Genomic DNA, 15,857 nt, shown 5'->3' with positions numbered 1-15,857 from the left:
TGGTGTTAAATATTTGTTGAATGCATCAATAAGCAGAGTCTCTCTTTCCACCATGATATTCCAAACCATTTTCCAAGTGGATGGAGCAACGATATAATTCTCTTTTCCGAAAGAAGTGATGAGAAGCACAGGCAAACCAAGAAACCCAGCGTATTTCTATTCTGTGTGCCTAAAATGGTGACCTTTCCCATCTGAGGGGGTGGAAGTGTCTGCCTTGCTGATTTTGGAGACGACAGACCTTCATGAGCTCGGGTCTGTGGTCTGTGTTTTTTAATGTTAGCCCAGATTACAAAGCAGAAAAATTATGGAGGCACCTTGAAGAAATTCTTTCGGAAGGTTTACTAAAGAACAGATAAAGGCTCTAATAGGAATTACTTCATGAAGCAACTCCCTAAGGTAGGAAGAGGGGACAAAACGGGAAAGGGGTATCTTTAAATTTGCAGAAATCTCTGGTTCAATGGAAGCATTTTTTTCCTGATAAACGTTCTAACGCTGATAAGGCGATCTGTGAGGGACTGTTTTTGCCAGGACCAAGGACAAAGAGCTCTTTGATAGCCTTCCCAAGTTGCTAGGCAATGGCTGAATGATCGTGATAAACTTCAGCTAAGCAGCTCTAAAGAAATGTTCGTGCATTTCATGCCTGATGCATTATGCCGGCAGCCTCAGTGTGAAACCAGCATTCACTAAGCATTTGTGATCGCATGAATGCGGTAAAAGAAATCATCTGGGGTGTCAGTACTTCTCCCTCTCAGAGATAGAACCCAAACTCCTCATCTTGCTAATTGTTCATATTTCTTCTGCCAGCACTGCAACCTTTCGGGGCATTAGTGAACGAAGGACATGATTTCAATTCAGTGTCTGGTTCCTGAGCAACAAGCTATGAAACACGTATTAGAACGAAGGGAGAGATTTGTTAATAATCATTGGGCTTGATGACTATAGAAGAGAAGAACCACAGTATAGAGTCATAAGACTTTTTCTGCTTTCCTAATCCTCTTGCTAACAAAGCGGCCACTTACTGTTGGCGTAGAGACATTATTCATTGGCGTATCCACCGGTGCCCATGCAGGGTCGGCCCGAGAGGACGTGAGCTTCTGCAGGCTGGGGGCTGACAGTGTTTTCCCCTCGTGTTCTCAGTACCAGCCAGCACTGTGGCTGCGCACAACCCGGGAGACACTCGACAAAGGCTTGCTAAATTTTTCTATTTGGATGCATGAATTTTAAAGATGGATTTAAAAAAAAAAAAAAAAAAGGATCTGTTTTCTAGGGATGACCAAGTTGAAAAAAACAACTTGAAAAGTCCTAGAAAGCATTGATGTTTGCATTTGCAGCTGCAAGACAAAAGCACCAGAAAGCATGACCTGCCTCACCCTGGACTCCCGGATAAAAGCAAACAGGACAGACTGCTAGACAGATGGGGAACTCGGGGAGCTTTGGCTGTTTCTTTTCAGAACACAAGCCCCTTCCTCCACCGTCACCTCAGGGACCCCACATTCTGCTTTTGCTGAACTCCCTCCCCACAAAATCACATAGACAGACCTACAAGGGCTCGCTCCTGCATGAATGCTGTCCACCCTTCAATACCCTGGTTGATTGGGTGCATGCATGTTAATTGAAGCTCATTTGCGCCTGAATTTGGACTTATATAAGTTACTGCACAATGAAAGGTAGTTTCGACCCTTACCATAACAACTCAGGTGTTATTAAGTCACATGAGAGATCACTTTGGGACAGATCAGTACCTATGTAGCAGTTCACTTGTTCACCTGGTCCTACTTGGAGTATTTGGGGAAATGCACAGAGGGGGCCATCCTTTGGGAGAGGGGCTGGGACCATTATAGACTTAGCTGTGCTTGCTGGGAAGAGCCAAAAAGCTGGGTTCAGGGTGCCTGCATGGCTCAGTGGGTTAAGCCTGTGCCTTCAGCTCAGGTCATGATCTCAAGGTCCTGGGATCAAGCCCCACATTGGGTTGTCTGCTCAGTGGAGACCCTGCTTCCTCCCCTCTCTCTCTGCCTGCCTCTCTGCCTACTTGTGATCTTTCTCTGTCAAATAAATAAATAAATTCTTAAAAGAAAAGAAAAGCTGGGCTCTTCTCAGAAACTTTCCTCCTTCTAACACACTCCTCCTGGCCAGACTCAGAGAATCACCCCACCCCTCCTGCTATTCTTCTGGCCCCTGCTACCCTCATCCATGGTTGCTAGAGGTTGATTTGGTATCCTAATCTCTTTTCTCTTACTTTAGCATTTAACTCCCCAACCCCGGTATCAGTGTATCCTAAGCCTTCTGCCACTGGTTACAAGGCTTCTGTCATAGAAATTCTCCCCGGGACCCCTCCACCTCTTCAACAGTGAGAGTAAAAAGGCATAGCAGAGGCCAGTCTACAGACTGGTAACTATGTCCATGCACGAGTCACCAGTGCAGCTTTTGAAATGACAAACGAGGCCACCATGTAAAGTTGTGCAGGCTGTACACTGCACAAGAGCCCCGGGCCGCAGAGCAAAGGGAAGATGAAATCCAGCTTGCCCTTGACCTGCCAAGAAGTGCAACCTGAAAGATTTCCAAATCTTCTCCAAATCTGTACAAAAGGTGCTTTATGGGCTGGCAATGGCTCCATCCCCTTCCTCACTCACTCTCCAGGTTGTCATTCAGTAGGTGTGAGGTGGGGACGGGGAACACACAAGTTAAAAATACAACCAGGTGACAGTGATCTTAGCCAGGGCTGGGAACCAGGCTGGAGATGACCTATGTCCCCACACAGCTGGAATAAAATCTTGATTAGCTCTCACACCCAGTCAAGAGGTGTTCTGGCTGGCTGAAGTCAAGGCAGAAAGGAAGAAAAAACATCAGCATGTTTCTACTGTTTTGGGAAAATATTTATAAAGCATATTACCTCACTACTCTGGAAATACACATTCACAAACACACACACACACACACAACTAACTACATTTCATTGACATCCAGGACTTTAGAATAATCATTTTGAAAAGCCAGTCTCATTTTATAGCAGTGTGCATGTGTGTGTGTGTGTGTGTGTGTGCCTGCGTACATGCACGTGTGGGCTCATATGTACGTGGGGAGAGGTGTGGGAGAAGGCGCCCAGGACGCAGCCTATATTTTGGACGGTGTTTCAGTTTCCTGCCCATTTTTTTCAACTGCAATCTGCCTCTTTTTGATAAAATAGTCGAATGGCTAAAAATAGCTATATAGTAAGGTTTTAAATAACTATATATAATAAAAGTGCCTGTCTTTTTTTAATGGTACATTTCTTTTGGAAATAGTAACTGGGATATCAGAGGCAACTTTTGCTTTGGGTAATCTGTATGGCAGTACCTTTTGAAAACCTGTTTTAGAACCAGGTAAAATGGAACGGTCGATGATAGAAATAGAGTCTCAGTTCCTTTAGGAAAGAAAGACAGTCCAATGTCAGAAAACACGGTCAAGTCAGGAGGAGTGGTGGATGAGCCCCGCGGTGAGAAAGCAAGCTGATTTCCTTAGTGTATCAGGTTAGAAGATGATTTCCTCAGTTGAGGTGTGTCATTTTCTTTTCAAAGATTTTATTTATCCATTGGAGTGAGAGAAAGCATGAGAGGGGAGAAGGTCAGAGGAAGAAGCAGACTTTCTGTGGAGCTGGGGGCCCAAGGTAGGACTCAATCCTGGGACTCCAGGATCATGACCTGAGCCAAAGGCAGTTGATTAACCAACTGAGCCACCCAGGTGCCCGAGGTGTGTCATTTTCTTTGTAAAGAGGAATAAAGCTCTCCCAACCCTTATCTCTGGCTCTAAAAACAAGAGGTCTGATGAGCATCCCCCGCCACACTGTCCTCCATGACCTTGCATTGTTGGTGACTCTGTGCCTTCTTATTGATTTGTCAGGGGAAGAGCCCCGTTAGACTCTTGTTGTTAGACTACACCAAAACCTCACTGTTACCCCAATGTTATTACCCTGTCCAGTGATACCGCACATTTCAGCTACAGCACTCTCAGCAACAGGGAGGAGAGGAAATGGAATCATTGACTTCCCCAGACTCATGTTATTTATCCGTCCTGGCATCTGGTATCCAAATGCAAAGCCAAGGCTTTCTTTATGGGGAGAAAGATTCTTCTGAGGTACTTCCTCAAAAACAAGTTCGTTGATGAAAAATTATGAGTCTATCCAGTGTTGACAATGAAATGGCGCTCTATGTAAATAACACAGGGTCCCCTCTTCTTTCCTCTTGGGAAAATGAGCCAGTTCTTGGTCCAGTTGGTGGAGGGTTTTTGGAATGTTCATAACCTTCTTCTCCTTGATGTACGTTTGCATATACCTAGTGGTACTGTGAATGTGGGGAATGATTTCTCTTTAAAAATTTCTTGGGGTGGTCTTAGACCCTCAGAGATCAACAGCCTCCAGAAAAATGAGACAATGGGGCCATGAAGCAAAGAGACATAGGGCTGATAAGTAAAGAGCAGCTTGAAGCAGCAGAGTGTCTTCCCCTTTGGAGAAGCAGACCAGTCACAGATGGACAGAGTATTACAAGATTATGCTGTGTGACAAAGTCACTGCATTCCCGCAGGAACTCCATAGGTCTAAGGCCAGATGGGGTAATTTGTTTTACCCCACGACCCAGACTGTGGAATGCAACAAACACATTTTCTGGCTGGCTTCAGGCCAAATCATATCTCCTGCTTTTCTCATGTAGACACGAGTTTGCCTTTCACAGTCTGGCTCTAAATCATCAAAGCAGGTAGATACTTGAGCAGTGACTGGTGTGTTCAGGAACACCTCACTTCTCCTCTGTATTCATAAAACAAAAGGAGATTTGGTGGAATGTGGTCCAAAACAAATGACAGGACTTCTCTGTTAGAAAAGTTCTGAATTTGCCAGGGGGTTCAAAATGCCTTCTCTTCATTGTAATGATGGAGAACTTAGTACTGGTCATTTTATTTGAGTAGTCCAAGCATGCTAAGGAAGTCACAAAATCTGGTTACTCTTAGTGTGATGCAGTTTTAACATTTAGCAACTGAGAGCCACATGGAAACATGGGGAGGTGGAATCTCACACTGTGAGGTCAGAGTTATCTTAACTTTTGCAGGTCAAGGAGAAAACTGGAGGGCAGAAGAGTCCTTGTGTCTATGGGTAACTTCTATTGACAGGAAATAAAGTCCATTACCCCAGCCTTGTTGTTCTTACCCAGGTAGCTCTCAGACACAGGAAATCAAGCACATGACAGTTCATCTCAGTTTACTCCTGTCAGAAGCCAAAGCAGCTCTCAACAAATTCCAAAGGACTGAGAGACACTGACAAAGAGGTCCCTGATGACATTTTCTGTTCAAGAATCTGAAGACATGTATTGCCAAGTTAGCAGTAATCCCCATATTGATCTATAGACTCATTCCTCATTAAATCCACCTTGCTTCTTCACAGGAATTGATATGTTCACCCTAAAATTCATATAGAAATTCAAGGGACCCGGGATGGCCCAGACAATCTTGAAAAAGAAGACCAAATTGAAGGACTCACACTCCCCATATTTCAAAACTTTCTATAAAGCTATAGTAATCAAAACAGCATGATACTGGCATAAGGATACGTATCAGAGGAGCAGAAGTGAGAGTCCAGACATAAACGCACTCACACATGTGGTCAGTTGATTTTTTGCAAGGGTATCAAGACCAATAGAGGTGATGGGCGGGGAGGCGGATGAATGATCTCAGGACATAATGCTGGAACAAATGGTAATCAGCATGTGGAAGAATGAAGTCGGACACTTATCTCACACCATATATAAAACCAAACTCAAAATGGATCAAAGACCTAAATGTAAAATCTAAAACTATAAAATGCTTAGAAGAATGAATACACAGATATAAATCTTTGTGACCTTGGACTAGCCAATGGTTTCTTAGATTTGACACCAAAAACATTAGCAGCAAAAGAAAAAAACAGATAAACTGAACTCCATCAAAATAAAAACTTATTCTGTGGAAACAGACTCATGAAGAGGGTGAAAAAAGTAATATACAGAATGGGAGAGAATATTTGCAAAACATAGATCTAAGGAACATACATATAAAATACATAAAGAAATACTCCAAGTCAATTATAAAAATACAGTGACCCAATTAAAAAATGAGCAAAGTGTCTGAGTAGATAGCAGAAATACAGATGGCTGGAAAAAGATATACAGATGGCTGAACTAAATACAGTAGACGTTCAACATCATCCTTTATTAGGGGAATGCAAATCAAAAACTCAATGCAATAACATTTCACACCACTTGAATGGCCAGAATAAAAAAGAGAGATAATAAAAATTTAGGGTGAGGAGACAGAAACCTCACACATTACTGGTGGGAGTGGAAAACAGTACAACTGTTTGGGGGAACAGTGTAGCAATTCTTTAAAAGGTTAAACTTGGAGTTATCACACAACCCAGCAATTGCACCCCTAGTTTATATTCCAAACTTACACATCCACACAAAACTTTGTACGTGAATGTCCTTAACAGGATTTTTCAAAATAGCCATTAAGTGGAAACAACCTAAATGCTTATTAACTGATGAACGTGCAAATAAAATGTGGTCTACCTATACCATGGAATATTAGTCAGCAGTCAAAAGGAATAGAGCACTGATAAATGCTCCAGTAGGAATGAACTTTGAAAACAAGCCAAGAGAAGGAAGCCAGTAGCCAAAGACCACATATTGCATGAATCTATACAGTATCAGAACAGGCAAATCTATAGAGACAGAAAGTAAATTAATGGTTGCTTAGGTTGGGGCAGGGGAGTATGCCTAGTGGTGAGTTGGGCGTAAATGGAGAATAACTGCTAATAAGTACAACTGGAATTTATTTATGAGGTGGTGAAAGTCTTCTAAAAATGATAGTGATGATGGTTGTACAATTCTTTGACTATACTCAAAACCACCGGATTATACAAATAGGTGGATTCTATAGTATATCTTCCTCTCTCTCTCTCTGCCTCTGCCTCTCTGTCTCTTTATATATAAATGCATATTTATAAACATATTCATATATACTCTCTCTCTCACTAGGTATGTATAGACACATATAAACATACACATATACACATGTGCACATATATGAAGAGGTTGCAGTTTATCAGCACTTATCACCACAGTCCTCTCATATAATTCTCAGAAGTCCTCATTCATGCTCAGAATTAATCTCAGCCTAACTGTCCTTTCCCTCCGCACATTTTGGAAGAAGTCTGCACACAGTCTGTGCAGTCATGACAGGAGTTGGAGATGCAGTGGGAGGGCATTAGTGCAAATCCTGTCTCTCCCATTTACTGACCCTGGGGCCTTGATCGACACTCAACTTCTCTGTGCCTCAGTTTGTTCATCTGCAAAAAGGACAGAATGATATTTTCTATCTCACAGAGTTGTTGCAAGCCTGACGTAACCCTTCAATAAACACTACTTATTTTTATTTCTCTGTTCTTATTTTCATGCTTTTTTGCTAAGAGGTAAGATCACCCTGACTCCATAATTTCCTAAATGTCCCTATTCTGGCATTGGAGGCATAAGATTCTCCTCTGAAAGACCTATCTTCTCAAAACATGAACCATCACTACAGAGGACACTTGGCTTGTTACTACCAGTTTCTCTTTTAGAAGACACGTCAAAATAAAAACAAACAAAAAAAAGCAAAAACAAACAAAAAAAGAAGGTAAGTCAAAAAACCATTTTAGAAGATAGGGAAGCACCATCAGTATGGAAATAGTTGTTTCCTACAAATCTCCCTCTTTCTTCTGAATATAGATACACATATATTTAGATATAAGTACAACAAATACAAATACGCAAGCAAACATACACATACACAAATGACTAAGAATGAGAATCTTAAAAGGGAGTTTGGGTTCATTTAACCACCTATAACACGCACCCAAGTTTCACAGTACTTGACTCTCAATTGGTGTATTAGCAGCCAACATTTTCTTTTACTTTCAGAAGAAATCGCTCATAAATAGACCCAGTCTACTCATCCCCAAGTTCAATAACTTTCTTGGTGCATTTCCATTTGTAATTTTTCTTTTTTTTTATTTTTAAAGATTTTATTTATTTATTTGACAGGCAGAGACCACAAGTAGGCTGAGAGGCAGCCAGAGAGAGAGAAGGAAGAAGCAGGTTCCCTGCTGAGCAGAGAGCCCGATGCGGGGCTCGATCCCAGGACCCTGGGATCATGACCTGAGCCGAAGGCAGAGGCTTTAACCCACTGAGCCACCCAGGCGCCCCATCCATTTGTAATTTTTCTAAATAAGCATTTAAAATTCCATTCATTTTGTAAGGTTTTGTTTTTATTTTTTAAAATAGGCTTGACTTCATGAAAAAAACAAAAAAGCAGGACCCCAATTTGCCTGAGCATTCAGTGCCCTCTCCTGAGTCTGTTTATCATGAGCAAAAACAGGGTTCATTTTCTAGTCTGATAAACTTCCTAGCTGGAAACGTGAAGCCCTATAAATAAGGAGAAACCTCCACCTTGTGGCTACAAAACTGATATTCGATCATACTATGAATTTTTATGACTTAAGTATTATTATAAGAAAAAGAAAGTTTTAAAACTTTCATGTCTAGCAATGAATATTTTAAGATGGCATATTAACCATATTAATATTAATACTGAATATTTTTGCCTCACCAAGATGAACTTAGTTATGTTCTTATGGTTTCTTTCCATCATACTTTCCTCAGTGCTCCAAAATGTCACAGAAACCTTGCTAGGCCCTTCAAGCCATTCACACATCCCCAGTTACTGAATTAGGTCTCATGCTGATATCTCTTGGGTAAAAATGTGACCATTTTCACCGGAGGTTTTATCATTTCTTCTTCCCTGAAAAGGTGACCTGGGTGTGCTTCTCTAAAGCAGCAAGGAACAGCACTTGGTATAAGGTGGTACGTTTCCCATTTCAAGCAGTGGTCCCTGGCTCACCTGACCATCCGGGGAGGCAGCGGCAGTGGCCCGTCGTGGAGTGACAGCCATCTGCATGGCTACAGTCACAGCGCTCTGCACAGTTGAGCCCATACGTGCCATCCTGTGTGGAAGACAGCGACAAGGTCATGGAAACCCACAGTGAGATGATGGGGACCTCAGTCAGCCACCTCAGATCCAGGACCCTCCTCTCCCAAGCACCTCTCAGCGACAACATTATAATCCCCTCTTGCCATCTCTGTCTTTCCCCAAATGCAGGCAATGGTGCTTTAAAACAATTCAGACTGTAATTGATGTCTAAGGTAACAGTTGGTCCTATGAATGGTGAAGCCAACTGATATGCACACATGCAAATATATGTAAACATGCTCATTAATTAAGAGAATCTTTTGTGTCTTATCATAAGTCACCGCTTATAACGAAATAGTCTTTTGCTCCTGAAGACTTTTATAACATGTTCCTTGTAGGGCACGCTACTCATTAAGCTCTAAAATTAAAAAAAAATCATAGCGCTAATTGAAGTTCATGTCTGCAAACTTCCAATGCGATACGAAGAACCATTAGGAGAAGTGAAAATCTTCTGTTGCTTTCCCCAGTCAATACCCTCCCTTCCATGAGGAAGTGTCAAGGACGTGAGTATTCTGATTCGAGATCCCAAGGAAGACTGGAGTACTTGCTGGCATGCACTCCTCCCTGGTCTGTCCCCAGGCCTGAATGTTTTCAGGTGCCCATCCGTTTCGGTCCAGCAGAGACGACACCCTTCACGCATGTAATCGTTTAGTTTGTGGGAAAGGAATGGAAAGCTCTGCACTTAGCAACACTGCCCTTTCATGCCAGGTCCTGACAAGCTGAGGGAGGACACTATAAACCTTCAGGCGGTACATAGAAACCCAGGGCAATGATGCTGAAAACCAGCATAAAACAGGTGGTGGGTATCTGAGAGCGCCATCATTTCACTACAATTTACTACAACTAAAAAAACTTAAAAATAAAAAAAATTAGGCTCCACTAATGTTTGCTGGGGCTTTGCCACCATATGAGCCACTTAAACCAGCAGCAGACTTCAATGAATTTTCTAAAGCATCTTACACACACACACACACACACACACACACACAGGGCAAGACTGTGCCAGGTGCTTCTGTTTACCTACCATCAGACTGTGAGTGAAAGGTGCTCTTCAAGCCTGTCACAGAGCACTGATAATTTGTTCACTGGTGGATGAGAGGCAGCAAAGCTAACTGAACTCTTTCCCAGGGGTTTGGAGGGCACATGAGAGCCCAGGGGGGCGATCCTCTCTAGCTGGGAAATGGGTTGTACTTGATGAAGTGGAAGCCCAGGGGAAAACTGCTCCCACCACAAGGGGCCCAGTTCTGAGGGTCACGGTGTCATCTCGCCATCTCTCCTGGGGGCGAGAATGCACATCGCTGAGCTAACGCTTCATGCCTTAGGAGGAAAGAAGTGAGATAGGAAGAAAGAGTCATGGAAAAGAGGGCAAGAAACAGGCCGCGGGCTTCAGAGGAAGAAAGGGAAATCAGCACATTACCACAGAACATGTGTCCCACTTGCAGCCTCTGTCTGCCTGCAGTGGGACAGGGTATGAGATTTACAGTGACGACTGCCTCCAGAGTAGGTCAGGGGAGTGGAGCCAGCATAGAACGAGGGAAATCTTTGGAGATTCTTGTGACTTGAGATGCACTTGTGTTTAACAGACGGCTGTTTCTAAACCTCTCACCACCACAATAAGCATTTCTGCGACACTGGTCACCACCCCCTTTCAATCCTCTGCCACTTTCCCGCCCTGAGACGGAAGGATTTCCATGATAATGGAGATACAATATTTGGAAAGTTGACAGACTTGGAAAGGCAGACGGCTGGGTGGTTGACTGGCTGCCACGGAGACATGGGGCTATAGGAACGGCGGTGGGGGGGGGGGGGGCGGGGAACCAGGCAGGGATGAAGGGAAAGAAGGGAGGGCTTCTCGAGGAGCTACCTAACCAATTTCCTTGCCTATCTCTCCTCTGATCTTATGTCCGATTTGACTTCAAAGACCTCAGTTCTTCTGAGGGTTTTGTTGGGTTCACACATGCATGCCTGACACTGGGGACATTGCAGCAGTGAGCAGATACTCTGCCCTCAGCAACCCCCCCATGCCTTCCCAGCTGGGGCGCTGGCTCTGTCATACCTGGCAGGGGAGCTCACACTTCTCCCCACGCCAACCAGGTGCACACGTGCAGGTCCCATCTTGGGTGTTGCAGGCTCCCCCGTTGAGGCACTGGCAGGTCAGGTTACAGCTAAAGCCCCAAGTGCCGCTGGGACAGCTGATGGAGCAGTGCACACCGTGCCAGCCTGCAGCAACAAGAACGCCAGAGTGTAGAGGAAACAATGGTGCACATCAGGGCCCCCAGGCCCAGCACAGAGAGCAGGGGCGCTGCCGAGAGGCGCCTCCATCAGCAATGACCCAAGTACCCAGAATCCATCTGTGCTATATATATGATCGGTCAAAGATGCCAGGAGCAAGAGGCACCGCTGGGCTACTGGGATAAGACAGGGAGCAGGGGCACCTCTAAGGTGTGGCGACAAGCCATGCAGAATGCTGAGTGTTGCTCTGCTCAGGAAAGTGAAATATCTATATGGGAGGCTAAAGGAAGGCATGTGTTTGAAAGAGCAACCCTACCTTTAAAGCAAACCCAGTGGACCATGGACATGAATTTCCAGGACCCTGCCTGTTGCAGCAACTAGAGATAGACACATTTTGCTCTTTGCCTAAAATTGGCGCTTGGCTGCATTTCTTGGTGCGACTCCAGGCCAATTTCGGGACATGGCTGTATGTCTGCTTGCTCACTTTAACCCAAAGCCCACAGACTCCCAGACTTTGGGAGCTGGCAGCAACTTCAGAGATCCTACATGAGTCTCTTTCCTTGGCTCACAAATGTAGGAGAACCCACCCTGGATGAGGGGCTGGCTGATTAGACGCTGAACATTGGCACCGATGGAGCTAGAACCCTAGAGGAGGTTTCTTCCCTGTGACTTTAGAAGGTAACAGAATGAAGAGCAGAGAAAAGACTCATTCACTCACTTACCTGCCTTGCAAGTACAAGACCCATCTACAGGTGAGCAGAAAGCATCGTTCTTACAGCCACAGAGAGAGGAACAGTTTATTCCATAGGTTCCCAGTGGGCATGCGATAGAGCAGTCAATGCCCTAGACAGGCACAGAGAGGAAAAGGCATACAATTTTACTGCATGAAATAAGGCCAACACAAACAAACAAAAATACATCTTGGCACTGCTAATTATATTCCCTGTCTAATTTTAACACTTGTATTTTATTTTATTGTTAAATGTCCCCAGCATACAAATTTTAAAGATTCAAGGGCAATGCTAGCTGGCCTGTTTAGGATTCAATATTAAATGGGACTCAAAAAAGCCTGCTGCTTTCATGAGCTTCTCCTCCTAGCAAATACAAAAAACCCTTGTCCCTGCTCAGACAAGCAGATACAGAACAATAAACTATCAATTACAGCCAATAAATAAATAAGCATAAATATAAACTATAGATTAAATTGCAATGCTTCCTAGCCTTCTTTGAATAATATATAAAATGATTAGTGGGTGAGGCAAAGCAACAAAACACATACCACCTACAGCATGATTCAATTTATTATCTAACAATAAGCCTAAAACATAGAAGTAGATTATCAAGGATGGCTGGAGGTCATCTTCTTTAAAAACAGAAGAGACTTGGGGTGCTGGGGTGGCTCAGTTGGTTAAGCATCTGCCTTCAGCTCAGGTCATGATCCCAGAGTCCTAGGATCAACCCTGCCTTGGGATCCCTGCTCAGCGGGGAGTCTGCTTTTCTCTCTGCCCCTCCCCCCTGCTCATGCTCTCTCTCTTTCTCCCTCTCAAATAAATAGGTAAAATCTTTAAAAATAAATAAAAAGAAAAACAGAAGAGACTTAACACAGGCTAAATGAAGGGCTCCACCGAAGAATAGTGATACAGGTTAGAAAAACCTGTAAAAGATCCCCTCAACTCTAAGTCTTTATTACCTACTCACCCTCACATTTCACACTCTGGAATAATTATCAACATCTTCATTGGTTAATCCTGTCTTCTTTCAAAGGAGAGAAAATAATCAAGACTAACCCATTTTCCTTTATTTTTTTTCCCCCATTTTCCTTTAAAACAAAAATTCCTAACCTGTAGTTCAGGAATCCCAGAAACTAAGGGAAAATTCTGCCCGGTGGGCGCACAGGCAATAAGGTATTTCCTTATGTTTCTTATTAGCGCTTTTCATTCTCTTTCTAGGTAATGATGTGACAGATCTTAGTACATTCCCTGTACTTGAGGAAAGGTCCTATATGGTACACGGTGTCAAAACGCTCCTCATCATACCCCGCGTCGCCTTCCTCCAGAGCCACTCACTTTGAATCCTGGGGCACAGGTGCACTTCCCGGTCACACTGTCACAGTCAGCCCCGTTTTGGCAGTTGCAGATCTGCTGGCAAGCTTCCCCGAAGAATCCAGGAGAACACGTCTCATTGCAGTAGAGTCCTGACCAGCCCGGCTTGCAGGCACACTCTCCAGACATGGGGTGACAGCTGAGAGACACGGATGAAAGGAGAAAGTCACTCCCGGGTGAACATGACACCCAGGGCCCATGCAAATGTTGCTTCAGCCATGAGCAATGAATGGGTGGGTAATTCCATGCACAATAATTTAAACTTCGTTCCCAGGCTTGCTATGATTTAATTAATTGGCTGAAACCCGACTGGTACCACAGAAATGCGGCGTGAAATCGGCATCATGCTCTAACCGGAAGACTATTACAATGGCTTCCTTTTGTCTGAAACTCATTATGATCTTTATAAGTTGAAAGCACTAATTCAGCCATAGGTCCCCTAGATGAGAGGGTTTAAAGAACGACGCTGTCTAGTGCACGACACCAAAGTGGTGAACCGGGGTTTTATGTCCAAGGAACTCCAAAAGCAGCGGACCTTCCTTGCCTGTTTCTGTTCTCCATACCTGCTGGCAGAGCAGCTGTCTCTACCTGAGGCAGCTGCCGCAGGGACTGGCCAGGCGGCCAGCTGTCACTCTGGAGCAAACGGATACATCAGCTGCGCTGGGAGGCACGCATTAGTGAGGCTGACACAATAGGACACTCTGTGGCACTCAAAACACATGTGCTTCTCACCACAGGAATATCTCAGCAATCAAACTGGCTCTGTTCACAATCGGAAGGCTGTGGAAGACCGTCTCTTCCACCCCTGGTGGAGATAAACCCTTCCTGGTAACTACAGCCCACAGCAGAATCCACTGCCTCATCCGGAACTTTGGTAAGGGACTCTCATCCAGAGACAATCCATGGATTTTCAGTCTTAGAGAGAATGATTTGGGGGAGAGGAGGAGGCGGAGATGGCACAACAGCTCTCCCACTGCCTGGGTACCTCAGTGAAAGCACACAGCCCCTGAGGCCTGAAGTCCTAGTCCGTCAAGGGCCGGTCTCTGCCACACCCCTGTGGGGAGGATGGCTTGTTCCTCTGCTGCAACTAAGCGCCCACAGGCAAAAGACAAGGCATCCAGCACAAGCGTTATTCAGGGAACACGCTGTGAAGAAATACCCAAGTGCCACTCCATATTTAACATGGTTTCTTGGGTATAGAAGATTTGGATTTGAGGGACACCTGGGTGGCTCAGTTGGTGAAGTGTCTGCCATCAGCTCAGGTCATGATCCCAGGGTCCTGGAATTGAGCCTAATGTTGGGCTTCCTGCTCAGCAGGGAGTCTGCTTCTCTCTCTCTCTCTCTCCCTCTGCCCTTTCCCTGCTCATGCTCTCTCTTTCAGGCTCTCTCAAATAAATAAATAAAATCCTAAAAAAAGAAAAAAGGTTTTGATTTGAAAGGCAAGGGTTTGTCTTGGATCTCCTTAGACCTAATCAGATCTACTCGTGTGCTCCCAATCCTTGAGCAAACACTGGGCGCCTTCATCTCAAACTTAGGCCTGTCAAATATCGTGTCTTAGTTCCTCTGGTCCTTTGTTCCTCCGTGTTTACTCTCAGTCACCCCACTGGAGCAGTGGTACCACCAACCACTCAGCTGTTTAAACCAGAAACCTCAGTTATTCCTGGGAACTCCTCCCTCATTTCCCATCCTCTTTATCCCTAGGACCTAAGAGCTGGCCTCCACCCCCATGTCTCCGTCCACACCATCACTACACTACCCGACACTGAGGCTGGGAAACCAGGCTGGCCTTCTGTCTTGCAGCCTCTGCTCTCACTCAAGCCCTGTCACCTAAAAAGTAGATGCTCTCCTATCATTCTCATTAAATATCTTCAAAAAATCCCCACTGCACTGGGAATAAAATCTGTGCTGTCTAACACAGCTATAGTGACTGTGTTCTTTGCTGTCTAAACCAGGACATTTTAAAGAGTGAAGAGGGAGTTTTTAGGACTACAGCCCCTAATCCAAAGAGTCCCTGTGACCCTAGACATCAAGTTGCCCTAAATGCAGCCCACAGGCCATTGTTACCTGGCCACTGCCTGCTTCCCAACCTGTCCTCTAGTCATTAATCTCTCTTTATTACCATGCTCAACAGCAATGGATTTCTTTTACTTGGGAAAAGAACTGAGTTTTGCCAATATAAGGGTATCACGTGGGCTATCCCATACATCTAGAAGACTGCTTCCCCATTCTTCACCTGGGCATCTCCATTTTACCCATGTCTTCCTTCCATTCTAGACCTCGAGTTCTGTGAAGGCAAGAATTTGGCATGTGACCTGACCTGTCCCCAGCCTGCAGTGGGCACACGGCAAACACTGAATGCGTGACGGAAAACGGCAGTTGAGGTACAGAAGGTTCGGACTCTGAAGTCTTGCTTTCCCACATGGATCTGCTTACCTCCCTGAGTCACCCAGCCACTCT

The 15,857-nt window shown here is 44.5% G+C and overlaps 1 protein-coding gene across 2 annotated transcripts in view; it reads right to left on the bottom strand.

The window, feature by feature from the left end:
- Positions 1–15,857, bottom strand: part of MEGF10 (multiple EGF like domains 10) — a 165,563-nt gene that overhangs the window by 28,605 nt on the left and 121,101 nt on the right. For both annotated transcript variants that reach the window (XM_059174463.1, XM_059174464.1), the window contains exons 10-13: positions 13,365–13,539; positions 12,021–12,141; positions 11,123–11,286; positions 8,938–9,040 (exon numbers count right to left, since the gene is read on the bottom strand). In XM_059174463.1, the coding sequence (XP_059030446.1) occupies positions 8,938–9,040; positions 11,123–11,286; positions 12,021–12,141; positions 13,365–13,539 (563 nt within the window). The remainder of the gene's footprint in view (positions 1–8,937; positions 9,041–11,122; positions 11,287–12,020; positions 12,142–13,364; positions 13,540–15,857) is intronic.

The sequence above is a fragment of the Mustela lutreola genome, chromosome 5 (genome assembly GCF_030435805.1).
Source record: "Mustela lutreola isolate mMusLut2 chromosome 5, mMusLut2.pri, whole genome shotgun sequence".
NCBI classification, from domain to species: Eukaryota; Metazoa; Chordata; class Mammalia; order Carnivora; family Mustelidae; genus Mustela; species Mustela lutreola.
This window is presented reverse-complemented; position numbering and strand designations above follow the sequence as displayed.